We start from the raw sequence: 16,856 nt of genomic DNA, 5'->3' as shown, positions 1-16,856 counted from the left end.
ACACAAGAGAAAAATCAGTAAACCCAAAAAAGGCTTATTAAGATTCACTTTCACGTGGACTATTTACAATTCTAGACATTATGAAATATAATAATTTTCCCCTATTTTATAAATGAGGAAATTTAGGCTCAAGGTGGCTAATTTTCTCAAAGTTATAACACCAGTGTTATTATTCATTTTGGTTTTAAAAAAATCCCCTAATCAGACTGCTGGATATTTGTTCTAATTTATTTTGCATGTAATCTGAAACATACAATTGGGCAGAGCTTAAGAGTACACTGCCTAGATTCACGGGGTTCAGCAGTAAATGACATCTAAGGAATTGTTATTAATAGAATACAAACAAGAAACAAATGAAGTTCTCGTTACATCTCTTTCTTTATCCTTTAGCTACAGAGAATATATTAGTTCTATATATAGTTCTATATTAGTAGCATAGAACAGAACTTATATGTGTATCTAAAATCCTATAGTGCTGAGCATATACCCAGAGAAAACCATAATTCAAAAAGACACATGCACCCCAATGTTCACTGCAGCACTATTTACAATAGCCAGGTCATGGAAGCAACCTAAATGTCCATCAACAGACGAATGGATAAAGAAGATGTGGCACATATATACAATGGAATATTACTCAGCCATAAAAAGGAACGAAATTCGGTCATTTGTAGAGACTTGAATGGATCTAGAGACTGTCATACAGAGTGAAGCAAGTCAGAAAGAGAAAAACAAATACCGTATATTAACGCATATATGTGGAACCTAGAAAAATGGTACAGATGAATCAGTTTGCAGGGCAGAAATTGAGACACAGATGTAGAGAACAAACGTATGGACCCCAAGGGGGGAAAGTGCCAGGGGCAGGGGGTGGTGGTGGGATGAACTGAGAGATTGGGATTGACATGTATACACTAATATGTATAAAATAGATAACTAATAAGAACCTGCTGTATTAAAAAATAAATAAGATTCAAAAATTCAAAAAAAATAATAAATAAAATAAAATCCTAGAGTAAAAACACATTTACACTAAATAGAATATATATGCTTTCCCTCATCTGATACAGTTAAGTAACTGAAAAGAGAAAACTAAAGCCTCCTCCACCAGTAAAATTTAGTGGTTTAATTAAATTTGTAACCTAGTAAAGAAGAAATATACTTAGATTCAGCTTAACTAACACAAGGATTTAGGGCGTCTTGCAAACAAGTACTGAAATGGCTAAGAATTAAATAAGGGATTTAAGCAAGGTAAAAGGAAGAGTAGCAAACAGTGGAATGACATTACAGATGAATTTCCATCTTGATACACCCAAAAAGCATGCCATCTAGCACTTGCTGGAAGGAATCCAAAAACTGGCCGGGGGGCTTTCTCACCTTCTGAGATGGCCCACACTCTGTGGAGTGTTTCTGTCTAAATAAATCCACCTCTTACCTTAAAAAAAAAAAAAAAAAAAAAAAAAAAAAAAAAAAAAAAAACTGGCCGGGGGCTTTCCAGCAGCCAGTGCAAAGAGGGAAATCTATTCAGAATTAAAGCTTGCAACGTCCCTAAGACAGAAGTAAGGACAGAGCCCTCACCCCAAATTGTGCCTATGAGAACTTCTCCCCAAAGAACCATAGGGGAGTTCGGGTTTGAGCACAAGCCACCTGTTTTCCTAGCTTGGCCCTGCAATAAACCTTTCTCTGCTCAAAAAAAAAAAAAAAAAAAAAGAAAAGAAAGAAAGAAAGAAGGCCAATTATTGTGGGGGGAGGGGAAGTAGGAGAGACAAGACTTAGGGACCCGGAACCCTCAGCACATCTCTCAGCAATTGACAGAGTAGACTCAAAATAGGGAAAAAGAAGATTTTTCATAAACTTCATTTACCAGACGCCCATATGACTCCGTACTTAATCATAAATACAAATTCTTTCCAAACACCCAAAGAGAAAGTGAACTAGGCCACTCAAAACTTCAATGAATTGTAAAAATTAGAACTCACTCAGGTCATTAAACTGAGAAAGTAAATTAGCTCAGACTGAGAAAGTAAAAATCTCCCCTGCCAAAATCCCCCCTGCCATTGATCACGCTAGAATAACAAACTGAATGGCCAGCTGCAAACAAGAAACAGTATTTCTCCTTAGGATAGGCTGCAGCTGTCAAGTGAACAAGGCTAGCATAATCCTGATACCAAAGCCTAACAAGGATAGCTCAAAATGGATAATGATAGGTCATTATCAACTGGACTATAGACATGAAGTAAAACCCTACCAAACCAAACCCAGAGGACAGTAAGAGAACAAACACCATGCCCAGACGCAAGAACCATTCCGCCTAAGAAAGTGGACTAATGCGTGATATACTACAACTAATTTCAGGTGGGTTAAGGAATGAACCGTAAAAAAGAGCCTTTTTAAAAACTTAAGTGAATATTCATTCTCAGTGGAAAATGACTGAGAATAATCAGCACAAAAAAAGTAAACAAGAGACTTGACCACATAAAAATGTAACTTCGGTATTTTTAGAGCCAAATTAAAATTGAAGACAGATAGTATTGCCACAAAAATGGGAAAAAAGATTAAGTTTCCATTAAAAGAACTCGTATCAATAAGAAAACACCAGCACCCTAGGGAAAAAAACGGGCAAGGGGAACATGAACCACCAATCAATGGAAAACATACACATGGCCAGAAAACATATGCAACCCCACTGATAAACAAAAGAAAGAATGTTAAAATAATAGAGTTTCTCAGTCTTAGATTGGTTTAAAACATGTCATGATCATACTATTGGAGAGACGTGCATTCTCAAACTGCTGGTGGAATACAAACTGAAGTTGACCCTCGAACCACCAGGGGTTAGGAGCCCCCTCCACGTCCCCCGTTTTGCATCGGCAGATTCAACCAACCACAGACAGTGTAGTATTCTAGTAGGTATTTATTGAAAAAAGTCCACATATAAGTAGACCTGAGCAGTTCAAACCCGTGTTGTTCAAGGGTCAGTTGTATTACAACCTTTCTAAAACAAGACGTGTACACCAAGAACCTTACAAATGTTCACGCCCTTTGATTCATTAATACCACTTCATCTATCCTAGGCAAAAAGTGAGAGATGCAATTGAAGGAATATGTAAACCTGGGTATAACCTAAATATTCAATAACAAGGGAATGCTGCATAAATTACCCATATGTCCAAAGATCCAAAGATGAGCCTGGTGCCAATGAAAATGAGGATTTCAAGACACATTTAAGGACACAGGAAAATGCTCACCATATAATAGTAAAGAGGATACACAAATACACACATTATGCCAATTAGTACTTGTATTAGAGATGACTTCTCTTGGATGCTTTTCTATATTTCAGATGAGTTTGAAGTATTTTTCAGATGAGTCTACAGTATTTTTAAGTTACAAAAACAATGGAGGAGACAAGAAAAAATTGTCCTTAATTTCCCATTTTAAGTGTAAAATGGTCTTTTGAAATGTATATGGTAATGAAAACACATTTGAGCTAATCCTACTCCTTACTGTTAATTCATACATGAAGTGTACTTAGAAATATTTGCTGCTCAAGTATTTATACCTTTCAGTATACTTTAAAAAAGAAATTTCTCATTACCCCAACTTTTCTACAGTAAGCAGTCCCTTCATGTTTTCTATACGATGACAATATCCTCTATTCAAATATGAGTATTACAAAACCACTTACTAACTCAGGTACCTGTAAACCAAATTTTTAAAACAAACCTAACCTTACTAAAATGTGTTTGTTTTACGATTTAAGAGTTACACAGGAACAGAGCAGTGTAATTCACCAATACGATCTGTGTATCATGCTATTTTTAAAGCCCAACACATGGATGTATTTACATGTGGACTACCTGTTACAGGTTACACCTGTAAAATTTATGTAACAGCTATGCCTAAAAGTGATACCTTCAGTGAGTCCAGTATACCCCGATCCTTAAACGTCTGGTACAGCTTTTTGCGCAGTTCATCTTGACTCAACACGTCAGATGTGGGGAGCATGGTGGCCTAGAAGAGAAAACGGTGACGGGTTACCTGGCGGGCAGAGGGGACGTGAATTTCTGAAGACGGATCGGTGGGCTCCAAGGAAGCCAAAGGCGGTTTAACGGAAACAAACAAAGGCTTCACTTCCGCCCGCCCCGAGGAGGGGGCAGATGTATCTACCTGAAGTATCAGGTGTCAGCTTCCTCTCGAGCCCTCCCCACTGTGCCCAGAGTTAGAGCCCGAGACCGGGGTGCGAGCCCAGGCCTAGGGGAATCCCTGGCCGGAGAGCCCTGCCGCTGTCCCAGAAAAACGGGAGGAACAAGCTGAACTCCGAACTAAGAACTCAGGCAGAGACACGCACTTCCTTTCTCCGCGGTTCTGATAGGTGGGCGTGGTTGTGGCCCACGCGGGACTCTCATTGGCGGCTGGAGGGCTGAGACCGGAGACAGAAGGCCAGAGAAGGCGCGGCACTAGCCGGAGTTGGAACCGCTCAGACCTGATCCCAACCCTCCCCGAAGTCCTCCACGCCCAGCCGCCCTACTCTGGAGCATTACAGCGCAAGCCCGGAGCTGCGCCGCGCTGCGGCTGGAAGCTCCGCCCACTATCGCGAGAGCGCAACAGCGGAGTCTCGCGAGGGCTGCTTGCAGAGTGCCTACGGAAGCTGCGGAACGCGGGTCTCGGCCGCAGTAACTGACTGGGCGTTTCCGTTCCCGGCGTCTCGCCGCAGGTAGGGAATGGAGCGAGTGGGCGGCTGGCGCTCCGGGACTCTGGGGGATGTCCCCGGCCTCACGGGATCCGAGTGTTGGCCCTGTCTCTCCCCTCTGCCCCGGGGCCGGCTGAGCTCTTCACAACCCACCGGGCCAGTCCACACCGCGATTCAACCTGCAAACGTCCACCTGCTCGGGGGCTTTGCTTCTTGTACCTTTCACTGGGTCATTCAGCTCACCCTGGGTTTCTTAACCGCGGCATTATTGCCGTTTGGAGCCGGAAAATGCTCCGTTGTGGGGCTGTCCCTGTGTACTGCAGGATGTTGAGCAAGCATCCCTGGTTTCTACCCAATAGATGCCAGTAGCACCTGCTCTCCCCCGCCCCCGGTTCTGAGAACCATGAATGTCTCCGGACATTGCCACGTGTCCTCTGGGAGGCAAAATTGCCCCTGGTTGAAAACCAGTGAGCTAAACTTTGAGTACCCATGTTGTACGTGCTGTGAAGATAGGTGAGCCGGGTCCCCCAGATACTTAAATCTAGTTAGAAAGAAAAGGAACCAGTCTCTCAAGAAGCAATAATGAAAACGTTACAGCCAGAGAATTGACTAAGAACTAAGATGCATTGTAGACTGGGTAACGATTTTAGAAAAGTGGTTGGAGATGGACATGAGTGGGCACATCTCTGAAAAGTGTGACTTCATCAGGGCCTTGTTGGGTTGAATTTGGATGGTGGGCAAAAAGCATGGGAGGAAGGGGGAACATTCTGAAAGGAATAAAAAAAAAAAAAAAAATCAGGACCCTTTCAAGAGCAGTGAGGCATCTGACTCCAGAGCCCCATGCTGTGGGTATAAGGTTTCTAAGCCCCATGAGGACAAAATTGGGCCAGTGATGGTTTTGTAAACAGCACTGATGAGTACAATGAATTTTCACCCCTGGCAGTGAAAGGCTTAGAGAGTTTAAGAGGCATCAAGAGTGACAGGGCTTCCATAGGAGGTAGAGAGCGTGTAGGTTGGTGTTGGGAAATACCTGGAGGAGGAGGAATTTGGGTGGGCTTTGAAAGATGGGTGAGGTTTACACATGGAATCAGGGAGAGTATTCCAGGCATGAAGAGAGAAATAAATCTGGAGCGGACACAATCAGTTGGGGAGAAAAAGTATACCAGTCCACTGTAGCCAGGGTAGAGCAATGAGGTTGAGAAAAGCCGTACAGAGCAACGTGGGACTACGTTTTTGATACTGGTACTTGATCCCTGTAGATGAGAAACATTAAGGCTTTTGAGCAGAATAGTGAGATGATGAAAAATGTTCTAAGACGGTGTTAATATGTTGCAAGTACTGTTAAATAAAAACACGTCTGTGCCTGAAGACCCTCTTAACCCCCAACCTTTGGTGCCCAAATTGAATAGATTTAGATTAAATGTCCAAAAGCCAGCATAACCTCACTTATGGTGAGGTAGAGGAATTGCTTTTAATATTAATAGGAAAAATGTCTTATTAGAGAACTATCAACAGTATTCATCCTGCTTATTGCAGTGGACATGTCTTGTGCCACACTAGGTTAGTCTTCCAGCCCCAGGTCTATGGAACAACTGAAGCCACTGCTCTTGGGAGCACAGGGAAGTTTTCCAGAAGTTCCTCTATAGAGGCTGTAAAGAGGTTTGCTGTAAAAATGGGTGGTTTTGGAACTGGCATCCATGAGTTGTCTCGGAGGGGCCTTCTAAGTTCATCGGGTTCATCCTCCCACTCTGGCACTACTAGCGGTCTTCCAGCCTTCCCTTAACACACGTCTAGTGATCGGGGGCAGGGGGGCGGTGTCACTTCACAAGGCAGCCTGATAGTTCTTTAATTGTTACAAAGTTCTCAATTATATTGACCCAAATGTCTTAACATGTCACCTCAAAGGAGCAGCCCTAGGCTTGGCCTCTGGAACAGTTTGGAATAAGTCTGTCTAGTTCAGAGCCAGCAAATACTTGGCGCTCCCATAGGCACTGCCCTCTCCCAAACCCGTAGCAGATGTGGGTAACTGATCACAGCAGCCTTTCCCCCTGACCACCCTTAGTCTCAGAATCTCTCTCAGCACCAGTTCCTGGCCTTCACTGCTAGTTGATTAGAATGGGCTCACGGGAAAAAAACCCATTTGCCGTCCCTAGTCAAATCCCTTCCCATTAGACAGCATCGTATTTAAAGAGTGCACCATAGCCCACTGCCCCCGCAAAAAACGTCTCCCCCCGCCCCCGGTTTAAACATCCTCAGTTCCTTCAGTAGCTTCTGTCTGCATTCCCTAGCCTAGACGCCTCCCTCCTCCCAGCACACACAGCTCAGAGTTAATGGTTTTAAAATGTGATTCCCAGAACTGAGCATGTCCCCCAGAGACGGTAGTATTAGCGATGAGGACATCATCTTCTCTTTGTGCAGCCTAGACTTGCATTCGCTCTTTCGACCGCTGTATCAGATTGCCGCCTCCGATTTAGCTGGCAGTGAATGAAAACGGGTTCTCACAGATGAGCGGCTCTTACACTAGGTCTCCCGCATCCTATTGTTGTGCGGCTGATTTCAGCCCAAGTACAGGACTTTATTCCAAATCCTTTTACGTTCTGTCCTGCTCACGTCACCTGTTTCTCCTAGCCGTGGAGATCTTTTGAATCCTGACTTTAGCCTTCTAATAAATTAGGTGCCCTTAGCATGTTATCTTTGGGTGTGGTAAACTGGCTTCATCTCAGTTACTGATGCAAACCTTGAGCTGGACTAGGTTAAGGTCAACCTCAAAGGCTCCCTCGAGACCCCATGCTGTCGACTGACATGGAGCACTTTAACATTCCCGTCAGCCCTGCCCTGTCCCTCCTTCAGCAGAGAACGAGCACTTCCTGGGCCCCGGCACTGCCGTGGCTCTGGGGGTACCACAGGCTGTCATCCAGGCTACAGGTCTCCCCTGGGTTCTTAGGCAGAGAACCACAGGACTTCAGAAAGTGACTCACCGTCTCCGTATTTCCCTTCCTCAAGAGCGAGTGTAGGTCTGACATAACTTGTTCTCCTAGAACAAGCGAGTGAGTCGTAACCCACTCTTTTTGTCTAGGGATTCACATTAAATGACTTAGTTTGTCATAAAAGCTCCCAGCATGGTGTCTGACTGAAGACAGGCATTTAATACCTATTTCTGTTGGTGTTTTAATCTCTTCGGAAGTACTCAGACTGGGAGGCAAGCCTCTCTGTTTCTCAAAGTTGGAGTAACAGTTACTGGCTCTTTTCTGTTCCTGTGATTTCTCAAACGTCACTGACCAGTAGTTATACCGTCAGTTGTCAACCCAACTGTTTCTTTAACATACCTGTCTTGGGGTTCACAGCCTGCCTCACCTAACTGCTTCCACACTTGCCGTGTGAGAATCATTCTTTGAGAAAACTCAAGTTCAGCACACCTGTGTCCCGTGTTATTTATGTACCAGGTGCCTCAACTAATTGACCTTTCTCCCTTGCTTTTTCCTGTGGTAGCCTGAAAGCCTTCCACACATTTCAGCTTGTTTTGGGCTTTTGCCCTTCTAATGCTAGCCTCACAGGTTTCTGGTCCCATTTTTACGTTCATTACTAGTTAGTGCCCTCCTTCTTACATCCTGTACACGGTCTTTTCAGTGAAATCCTGAGCTCCTTGTTCATTTCTTTAGTTACCTCTCTCAAAAGCAGCTCAAGACGCTCTAGCCACCACAAACAGCTGTTTTCACCACAGATGGGAGTCCTGGCTCCCCTCCCTTCAGCCGACAAGTCCTGCCCTTACAAGGGAGGATTTCTTCATTGGTACTTTAACAACTATGGCAACTTCTCACAAACGTGCTGTTCATCACCCAGACACAGCACTCATCAATCAGGCCCCTGAGGCCCCGAGGGCCTCGGCACTGGAACTTTCGGAAGGTTCTCGTCCTTGTTGAGGAGAGTTAATCCCCCCAACGCCTCTCTTTCCTGCATTCCCTCTCCTAGATTCCAGCACCATCCCCCGCGCCCCACACACACACTGCCCAAACGACAACCCCCTCCTCACAGGTCCTTTGGGCAAGGGGCGGGGGGAAGGGCTGTGTTAGCCGTAGGGGATACTTGCTGGAAAAACCCAGCCCCAGCCGCTGTTCTCTTCCATACTCTCATTCCCCCACTGCTCCGAGTGGCGTGGCTTCACCTCCACGCACCATGGCCCGCCCTCCCCCCGCTTGCCACAGGGCTCTGAAACCCGCGGCCCACGGAAAATAAACTCATTTTGTCCCCAGTCTCTATAGAATGCACCTTCTACCTTTATTGCTGACACTTCCTGGAGTATTTCCTTTTTTCTTATACCTGCAGGTTTTTTCAGCTTTGACATGTGTTAGTTTCCTACTGTGGCCACAACACATTACCACAAATTTACTGGCTTAAAACGACGCAAATTTATCATCTTACAGTTCTGTAGCATACACGTCCAACACGGGTCTCACTGGGCTGAAATCCCCTCTGGAGGCTCTCGGGAAGAATCTGCTTCTTTGTCCTTTCCAGCTTCTAGAGGCCGCCCGCATTCCTTGGCGCACGAGGCCTTCCTCCCTCTTCAAAGCCAGCAACGTTGTATCTCCGTGGCGATCCTTCCACAGCCAGGCTTCCCCCACACTTTCCTCTGGGGCTGCCCTCTTCCACTTTTAAAGACGCTTGTAATTACATTGGGCCCACCTGAGTAGCCCAGGATCCTCGCCCTATCTGAAGATCAGCTGATGAGCAGCCTTAGTTCCATCTGCAGCCTTAATGCCCTTTGCCATGTATTGAATAGATTAACGTTCACAGGTTTCCCGAGATTAGGATGTGGACATCTTGGTGGGGCTCGGGGGGGCTATTCTGGCTACCACCACACGTTCAAAACTGACCTGTTCATTTTCATCCCTCTTCCTTCCCTTTCTTATTTCCGTTCTCAGTGAATAGGTTCATCATCTTGATATTCTGCTTGATCACCTCAGCCAGACATTTTGGAAACATGCTCGATTCTTCCCACAGCTCCCCAGTTTAATCCATTGCCAAGCTCTGTGTGACTGCCTCCATACCTCGAGACCTTGGAGACACCTGAAGGGCCCCTATTTTAGGTGATGGAAAAATTGAGCAGGTGTAGATCATCTCCATCCTCGCAGAAAGTTCCCTATATCAGACAGCACGGAATTCTAGAGCGTGTCTCACCTCTGCTCACCACCTAGGCAGAGAAGCCCCAAGTATTAAATGACTTTGGACATTCCCTTCCTGAGACAAAATGGTTATGTTCTCCTGCGGCTTCCTTTTCTTCCACTACACCTTTCAGCTTTTCCTTGTCAGAATGGAATCGAGAGCTGCATACCTTCTTCAGCTGTGTGTGAAATCACACGATTGGCAGCTCTGGTTCTGTGTAGCTGAGCAGTTTGTGATCGACCCTTTATGCGGTATTTCCTGCAGTTGCCTTTCTGTTTATCCTCCCGCTTTTCTTAGGATGTGCTTCTCTCCCAGACACGGGTCTCCGTATAGGGTTGAGTGGGTTTGGGGGAAGGCGGGGATGAGGGTAATCTTCCTTGTACATATATTGTCTCGTGCTGCTTCTAAATGTGTGTAGGGGGAGAAGTATCTTCCTTACAGTATTTTTTTTTCCCCTGCTGCTGCTTAAATGTTTGTGCTGAAGAAAGTAAGCCCTTCCCTTGGCAAACTCCAGCTATGAAACCTATTCCGGCAAGAATGAATGATGTCATTGTTTACTTGGTTAAAATTTCAGGCTCCCATCCCTCTTCCCCTCACTTGTGCTTGAGAATTACTGCCAATTCTCCTAGTTTTGCAGAGCTTTTGTATCATTCCTGCCTGCCTCTGTTGTCCAGTTTTACTGTTTGGGTCTTTTTCTCGTCTTTCCCCTTTTTCTGTAAAGGGCCAGACGGTCTCTGTGGCGACCACCCCACTCTGTCATTGTAGGGCAGGAGCAGCCTTAGATGGTAGTGAGAGGACGGACCAGGCCAGATTGGGCCCGCAGGCCGTAGTGTGCCAACCGCTGCCCCAAATAACCTTTTAAATCTGACTCACTTCATCATGCCACGAGTCTCCTATCTTCCTTTTCTTCCAGTCACGGCCTTCCAATTCCAGAGTGAAAGGGGCCAGCCGTGCCGTGATTTCCTCTACAAAATGTTGTAGTCATCAGGAAATACATTTCCAAGGTCTTCAGATGTCGTCGCGTGGAAGTCCCAGTGAGGCTCGATGGGCCCTGGGTTCGGACACACCTTACTGTACACCCCCAGTGAAGCAGATCCCCGCCCCATGAGGAGGCCTTCCTAGGCCCCATGTCTCCACGTGCCTGCGCTCATGTCGCTAGAGCTAGACGTGAACCTAGCTTGGTCTGATTCCAAAGACCTCGTACGAAAAATACATACATAAATGCATCTGCCCATCTGTCCGTCCATCCATCCAGATTTCAATTGTGCTAAATGCCCCAGAATCACTGATTTCTCCCCCCCCCCCCCACTTTCTCTGTTTTATTCCTGTAGCAAACCTATTAACCCTCGTTCCAAGACCTCTTAATGACTCAGAATGTCTTCCTTTTGGATTATGACTTCTTCCATCTCTTCTAGAGTACAAAACTGTTTCTTCCTCTCTCATAAATGGTGTTTGAAGAGGCATATAACAGGCTCTTTTATGTGCATAGCCCCTTGAGGTGGGAATACAAGTACCACACAGCCTGTAGCTGACCGCTCCAGGAGCTCTCCTTTCTGTAAAGGACATGCGCTAGAGTGGTTCTTAGCTTCCTTGGAAGCATCCGTCCTGAAAATTTCCAAGGCAAGTCAGGTATTTCCTAATCAGCACCCAGGTGTTAGCGCCAAGGCTGACTGATCTAGTCCAAGTTTAAGCCAGCTTACCCTAAATGTTCCACACTTTCGGATCATGAGAATGTTGTTCTTATGATTTCATATTAGAGGTCTTCCAGTTTCCGTATGAAAAGGTAGTAGTGGATTCTCCAGGACATATCACAGATTAATGTGTATCATCCAAAAGCCATGTATCTATGGTGGCATACTGGAAAGCATGCCGAGCTTAGGGGCCACCTCCTCTACAATTCAGGTTTAAGTTAAAAAAAAAAAAAAAATGGAGTTCGTCACTTCCTGGTTTTTGGTTTTCAGTATTGAGTACTAAAAATATGTGTTATTTTCATTTAATTAGGAGCTATATATTGAAGACAATGTCTGGAAGCTTCTACTTTGTCATTGTTGGTCACCATGATAATCCAGTTTTTGAAATGGAGTTTTTGCCAGCTGGAAAAGCAGAATCCAAAGTGCGTATGGAACCTTAAAAAATTGTTCTGTTGCTGTAACGATAATGGTGTGATGTGATTTTAGAATTGCAAGAGATCTGGACAGATGAGGTAGCTACGAACCCAGCACAACTAAATGAGGGTTGCTCTGCAGTCCCACAGGTTGATAGGAGCCAGCCAGGAGTATCCTCTGAATTGTTCGTGCTCTAATTCAGCACACACTTAGCACGCACTAGCAGATGCCCTGGGTCTCCCCTCCCTGGTCATCAGTTCCCTGTGTCACCCCCTGTGAAGGCGGCTCCTTGAGCACATAGAAACATAGCTCACCTGCAGTGGGTCTGCAGGAGCACGTGGTGCTGCCCTGAAATGCCAGGAAAGTCCCTTCTGTCCCCGTGAATCACCTTTTTCAGCAGGACATATGTGCTAGATCCACTTACCCCGGGAGGGTTAAAAGAGACCCCGACTTACACGTCCTCCTGCTGCCCGAGACGGCGGCCTTTTTCGGCGACTCCCACGTGGCACCCACTGGCCGCGTGGTGCCCTCGTGCTCTCCTCTCCAGTGACGCCACCCAACCTTCTTGTCAAGAGTGGTTCCCGAAAAACAAGCTTCAAGAACATGTTGCCACCGAGAGTAAACAGAGCCATAGAGTCTTGGGATGAGCGTAGCTGGTCCCTTCCATCTCCCTGTACAAGTGCATATTCCAAATAAATTGCCGACAGGTTATGCTGTTTCTCCCAACCTCCAAAAATAGGCTTGAATGTCCCTTAAGACCGGAACTGATGTTTGAAATTAGACGTGATGTGTAATGTCCAGTGTAAGACGCTTTTCAGCTATTCAGATCTTGCCACTAAAATATGATAGAAATCCAAGGTATTATCGTAGCAGGTGTTGTTGCTGCATTACTTTCCCGCATTCACGTGAGCACACTGTTCGTTAACACTTGGATGTGAGGCGTCCCTGCAGCAGCAGTTGCTCTGTGTGGTGCGCGGCTGCTTACAGTTTTTCTCTCGCTCCAGTGGCCTTGTGGTAGGCAAAGCAGTGCATGTAAAAATAGTGTCGCGTGACTGGATCTTCTTTCTCCTGCTACCACTCACCTCCGTAAACCATTTCTAGTTTTCTTCTAACGTCTCAAGACTGATAATCAGTGTAAGGGAAAGCACTACTGCGAGCCAGACAAAACACGTCCACTCCTCTGAGGGTTAAATTGGCTCCGTCACGGTGCCGTGGGTGAAGTGTAAACGTGCTTTACCTACGCGAGGGCTCCCAGGGCACGGGAACAGCCTCCTCAGCAAGGAAGTCATGTTCGTTTCCCAGGGCCACCGTCAGAGTACCCGGAACTGCGTGCCTTAGAACAACAGAAATGTCTTGTCTCACAGCTGGGGAGGCCGGAAGTCTGAGATCAAGCTGTCGGCAGGGCCGTGCCCGTCCAGAGGCGCTAGGGAAGGTCTGTTCCAGACCTTTCTCCCAGCTTCTGGCAGTTCTCGGCTTGTGGCAGCAGAACTGCAGTCCTCACGTGCCAGTCTCCCTAGGTGCGCGACTGTCTCCAGATTTCCCCCTTTCATAAATACATCCGTCATTGGATTAGGGACCCATTCAACTGCAGCATGACCTCATGGTAACTAATTACATCTGCAGCGACCCTCTTTCCAAATACAGCCACGTTCTAAGGTACTGAGGGTTAGGACTGCAACACAGGGATTGCGGGAGGGGGCACAAATTCAACCTGTAACAGAGGTGTTCTTTGAAAAATGCATTTTGAAAGTAAGAATTCCACAGGAGTGAGACTGCATTCCAGGTTGTGAATTCCTTCTCCACATTCTGCTGGGACAGTCCCACCTTCTTCAGTTAGGCCTTTACAGTCCATGAAAAGGACACCCCCGGCTTTGACAGGACCACCTGGCGCTGTCGGCACAGGGGATACGCAGCTGGGGCTGAGCCTGGCCGCCTGCCACTCCCAGGTCACTGCCATGTGAGCTCCCTGTACCTCAAGACCCTGTGCCAGGCTGTCTCCACTGCTCACCGGGTGTCACCGCACATGAAGCCCCGCCTCCTACCCCCAGCCCCAGCCTACCTTGTTTTTTCCTGTCTTTCTCCTCTAAAAAGATGCGAGCTTCTTGAAAGCAGGATCTGAGCTGAGGGGAAGGGAGGAATGGTGAGGGGGAAGAAAAACAAAAAAAAAAAAGCAGGATCTACTTTTTTTTTTTAATGTAGTATCCTTTTTTTCACATGCTTAAATGGTTACAGAACTTGGTAACTTCCTTCTTGCAAAATTTTAAAAATATAATTTCTTGGACACATTTCATTTACTAAGTAATTGGCTGTTTCTATTTATTGAGCTTTCGAAACCAGATTATAAAATAGAAAATAATGTGAAAGCACTGAAGACCTCTGTAAGTCTCATGACAATAATCAAAGTAAAAGCAGAAAGCTTCCCCCCACCCCCCCGAAAGTTGTGTCTAGAATTTGCAGAGTGAAGTGTGGCTGTTCTTGACGCTGTAAGGAAATGTTAATCTGGTGCTGCTCGCTGCCACCTAGGACGATCACCGCCATCTGAACCAGTTCATAGCTCACGCGGCTCTCGACCTCGTAGATGAGAACATGTGGCTGTCAAACAACATGTACTTGAAGACGGTGGACAAGTTCAACGAGTGGTTCGTTTCAGCATTCGTCACTGCGGGTCATATCCTTACCTGTTTAATAAAGAGCTCTAACAAAGGGTTGGGGTAACAGACTAGACCAAGGTGGGACCTAGATGCCAGGTTCTGAGTCTGTGGACTGCAAAATATTAGGTAAACATTGCCACTTACGGGGCTTTTATTTTTTTAGGGGGAAAAAACACTCACCTTTTGTTTAACAGATAATGTTAAAACCAAGTCTCATATATAAAGTTAAGGTTTATCTGAACCATATCAATGGTGATTTTATTTTGTAGTTATTTTCTAACTTAAAAAGATTATGTTCTCTTCAAGATAAAACTAACCTAACTTTGAACCCAGTGTACGGATTCACCTTTTCCATCGCAAAATACACTGCATGTGACTCATTTGAAGAATATTGTATCGACTGATCGCTTTTCAGTTTTCATTTCTAAAGAAGATTATACCTTAATTATTTCACATATGAGATTTATTATGCTGCATGACATCAGGCAAGAAGACGGGATAAAGAACTTCTTTACTGATGTCTATGATTTATATATAAAGGTATGGTATGTTCTGTACCTTGTAAAATCTGGTTATAAAAGAGATTCCAACTTTTGAGGCAGCCCCCTTAGACCGCACAGCTCTCCTCTCAGCAGAGCTCTCCCCCAGCAGGACGGTTCCCGGCAGCTCCCTCACCAGGCAGGTCTCTACCACCAGCTTACCACGTAGGCAGGACAACAAGTCGTAGTTATTTTTAAATCGGTTTCATTCTCCCCCTTTTGGTGCATATAGTTGATTTTATGAGGGAACCCTAAAGCGAGAGACAGAAGCAGTGTGTATAAGGGAAGTTGCTTCATAATTTTAATGTAAAATGTTTTCCATCTACTTAACAAGTAAGTTACAGTGCAATGAATGTAGATCATAAACAGGAAGTGATTCATGTATTATCAAAGGCACTCAAGGAGAAAGGGGCCACGCGCATGTCTTGATACTCATTTGGAAAAAATGAAATAGTAATAAGATGTGAGTGGTTAAACTGCAGTGCTGACAGTATATTCTTAACAATTTAAACCTTCTCTATTTGGACAAGGTTTTTTGCATATCAGCACAGTTAACAATCAATATTCCTAGTCAGAAGTGGCAAGTAAGAATATTTAGCCCTCTTATAAAGATGGACAACATCAAGTGATTAAGGTGTAAAAGTTGGTAACTCCCTTCCTCATTTGTGATTCCATCCAGTACTAATTTCCCCTCACACATACTATCATATACTCATTACATTATCTGAGAAACTGATCACTCACCTTGTGTTAAAGGAGAGTATTAAAAACCTGATTGTTAAAAACTACCGCACAAGAGTAACTTTTAAAAGCAGTGTGGGATAACCTTTCCTTCACTCTGAGCATATCAGATTTTTCATGTGTTTTATATAGCCAAAGGGCCTACCGGATGAATCCACATCTTGATAATGAACGTTGAATGTAGTTGTATTTCACACACAGGGTGGATCCCGGGAGTTGGTTTTGCTCACACAGGCAGCACTTACCATACGTGCCACCATGGGTTCTGCCACAGGTACTTCCCTTCAACACCAAGACAGAAATTTCCTTAAGGGGCTGTTAATATTTAACAGTGGAACATCTTCATTGAAACTTAAAAATGTGGTCTTCAGACTTTTGCTTTGAATGTCTTTAATGACTTAATTTAAAACTTTAAAAGATTTTCCTTTTAGAGACTTATGATGTCAGCCTTTTAACTTTGACAAGCTCACCTTAATACTTTCTTCTCTTCTAGTTTGCAATGAATCCATTTTATGAACCCAATTCTCCTATTCGATCAAGCGCATTTGACAGAAAAGTTCAGTTTCTTGGGAAGAAACACCTTTTAAGCTGAATGCAAAAAATTCGGATGTAAACAGTGTCACTACAATGGGGTGTACTCAGGAATGTGTACATTGTAAGTAACTTGATTAAACAGCATGGAAAAGTTTTAGTTGTAGTCTCAATTTATCTAAACCTAATGAAATTGCTTTTATATTTAAAAATAGTATATTCAGTTTCTTATGATTATCAACAGATTGATATTTGCTTGTGAACAGTGTTATTTATGAAGAGCTCTTTATCGGTAAGCTTGAAATATTTTTATTTTAAAAATTGAGAATAAGCTTTTGACTTTCCTCATTCAGATAGCTTGATCTTGTTTTAACAATCCAGAACCAAATGTCATTGTCAAGATTTGGTAGGCAGATTTAAAACCAAAAGCTTCTGC

The 16,856-nt window shown here is 44.6% G+C and overlaps 2 protein-coding genes across 3 annotated transcripts in view; one reads left to right on the top strand and one right to left on the bottom strand.

Moving 5' to 3' along the window:
* The window catches only part of OFD1 (OFD1 centriole and centriolar satellite protein), a 63,113-nt gene extending 58,554 nt beyond the window's left edge, over positions 1-4,559 (bottom strand). The window contains exons 1-2 of one of the 2 annotated variants that reach the window (XM_059910669.1): positions 4,352-4,559; positions 3,916-4,014 (exon numbers count right to left, since the gene is read on the bottom strand). In XM_059910669.1, the coding sequence (XP_059766652.1) occupies positions 3,916-4,008 (93 nt within the window). In that variant the 5' untranslated portion in view covers positions 4,009-4,014; positions 4,352-4,559. The other variant, XM_059910668.1, reaches the window with a different exon arrangement.
* Positions 4,560-4,575: 16 nt separating this feature from the next.
* TRAPPC2 (trafficking protein particle complex subunit 2) lies at positions 4,576-16,580 on the top strand. The gene is made up of 5 exons (XM_059910671.1): positions 4,576-4,717; positions 11,855-11,966; positions 14,482-14,630; positions 15,068-15,149; positions 16,383-16,580. Exons 2-5 carry the CDS (start codon positions 11,874-11,876, stop codon positions 16,479-16,481), a joined length of 423 nt encoding a protein of 140 aa, XP_059766654.1. The 5' UTR covers positions 4,576-4,717; positions 11,855-11,873; the 3' UTR covers positions 16,482-16,580.
* Positions 16,581-16,856: the final 276 nt, after the last annotated feature.

This window comes from Balaenoptera ricei, chromosome X (genome assembly GCF_028023285.1).
Source record: "Balaenoptera ricei isolate mBalRic1 chromosome X, mBalRic1.hap2, whole genome shotgun sequence".
Lineage (NCBI taxonomy): Eukaryota > Metazoa > Chordata > Mammalia > Artiodactyla > Balaenopteridae > Balaenoptera > Balaenoptera ricei.
This window is presented reverse-complemented; position numbering and strand designations above follow the sequence as displayed.

Coding starts and splice junctions, on each gene's coding strand:
- TRAPPC2 (XM_059910671.1), top strand. CDS start 11,874: ATGTCTGGAAGCTTCTACTTTGTCATTGTTGGTCACCATGATAATCCA. Junction 11,967..14,481: donor CTGGAAAAGCAGAATCCAAA/GTGCGTATGGAA, acceptor GCTGCCACCTAG/GACGATCACCGCCATCTGAA. Junction 15,150..16,382: donor TCTATGATTTATATATAAAG/GTATGGTATGTT, acceptor CTTCTCTTCTAG/TTTGCAATGAATCCATTTTA.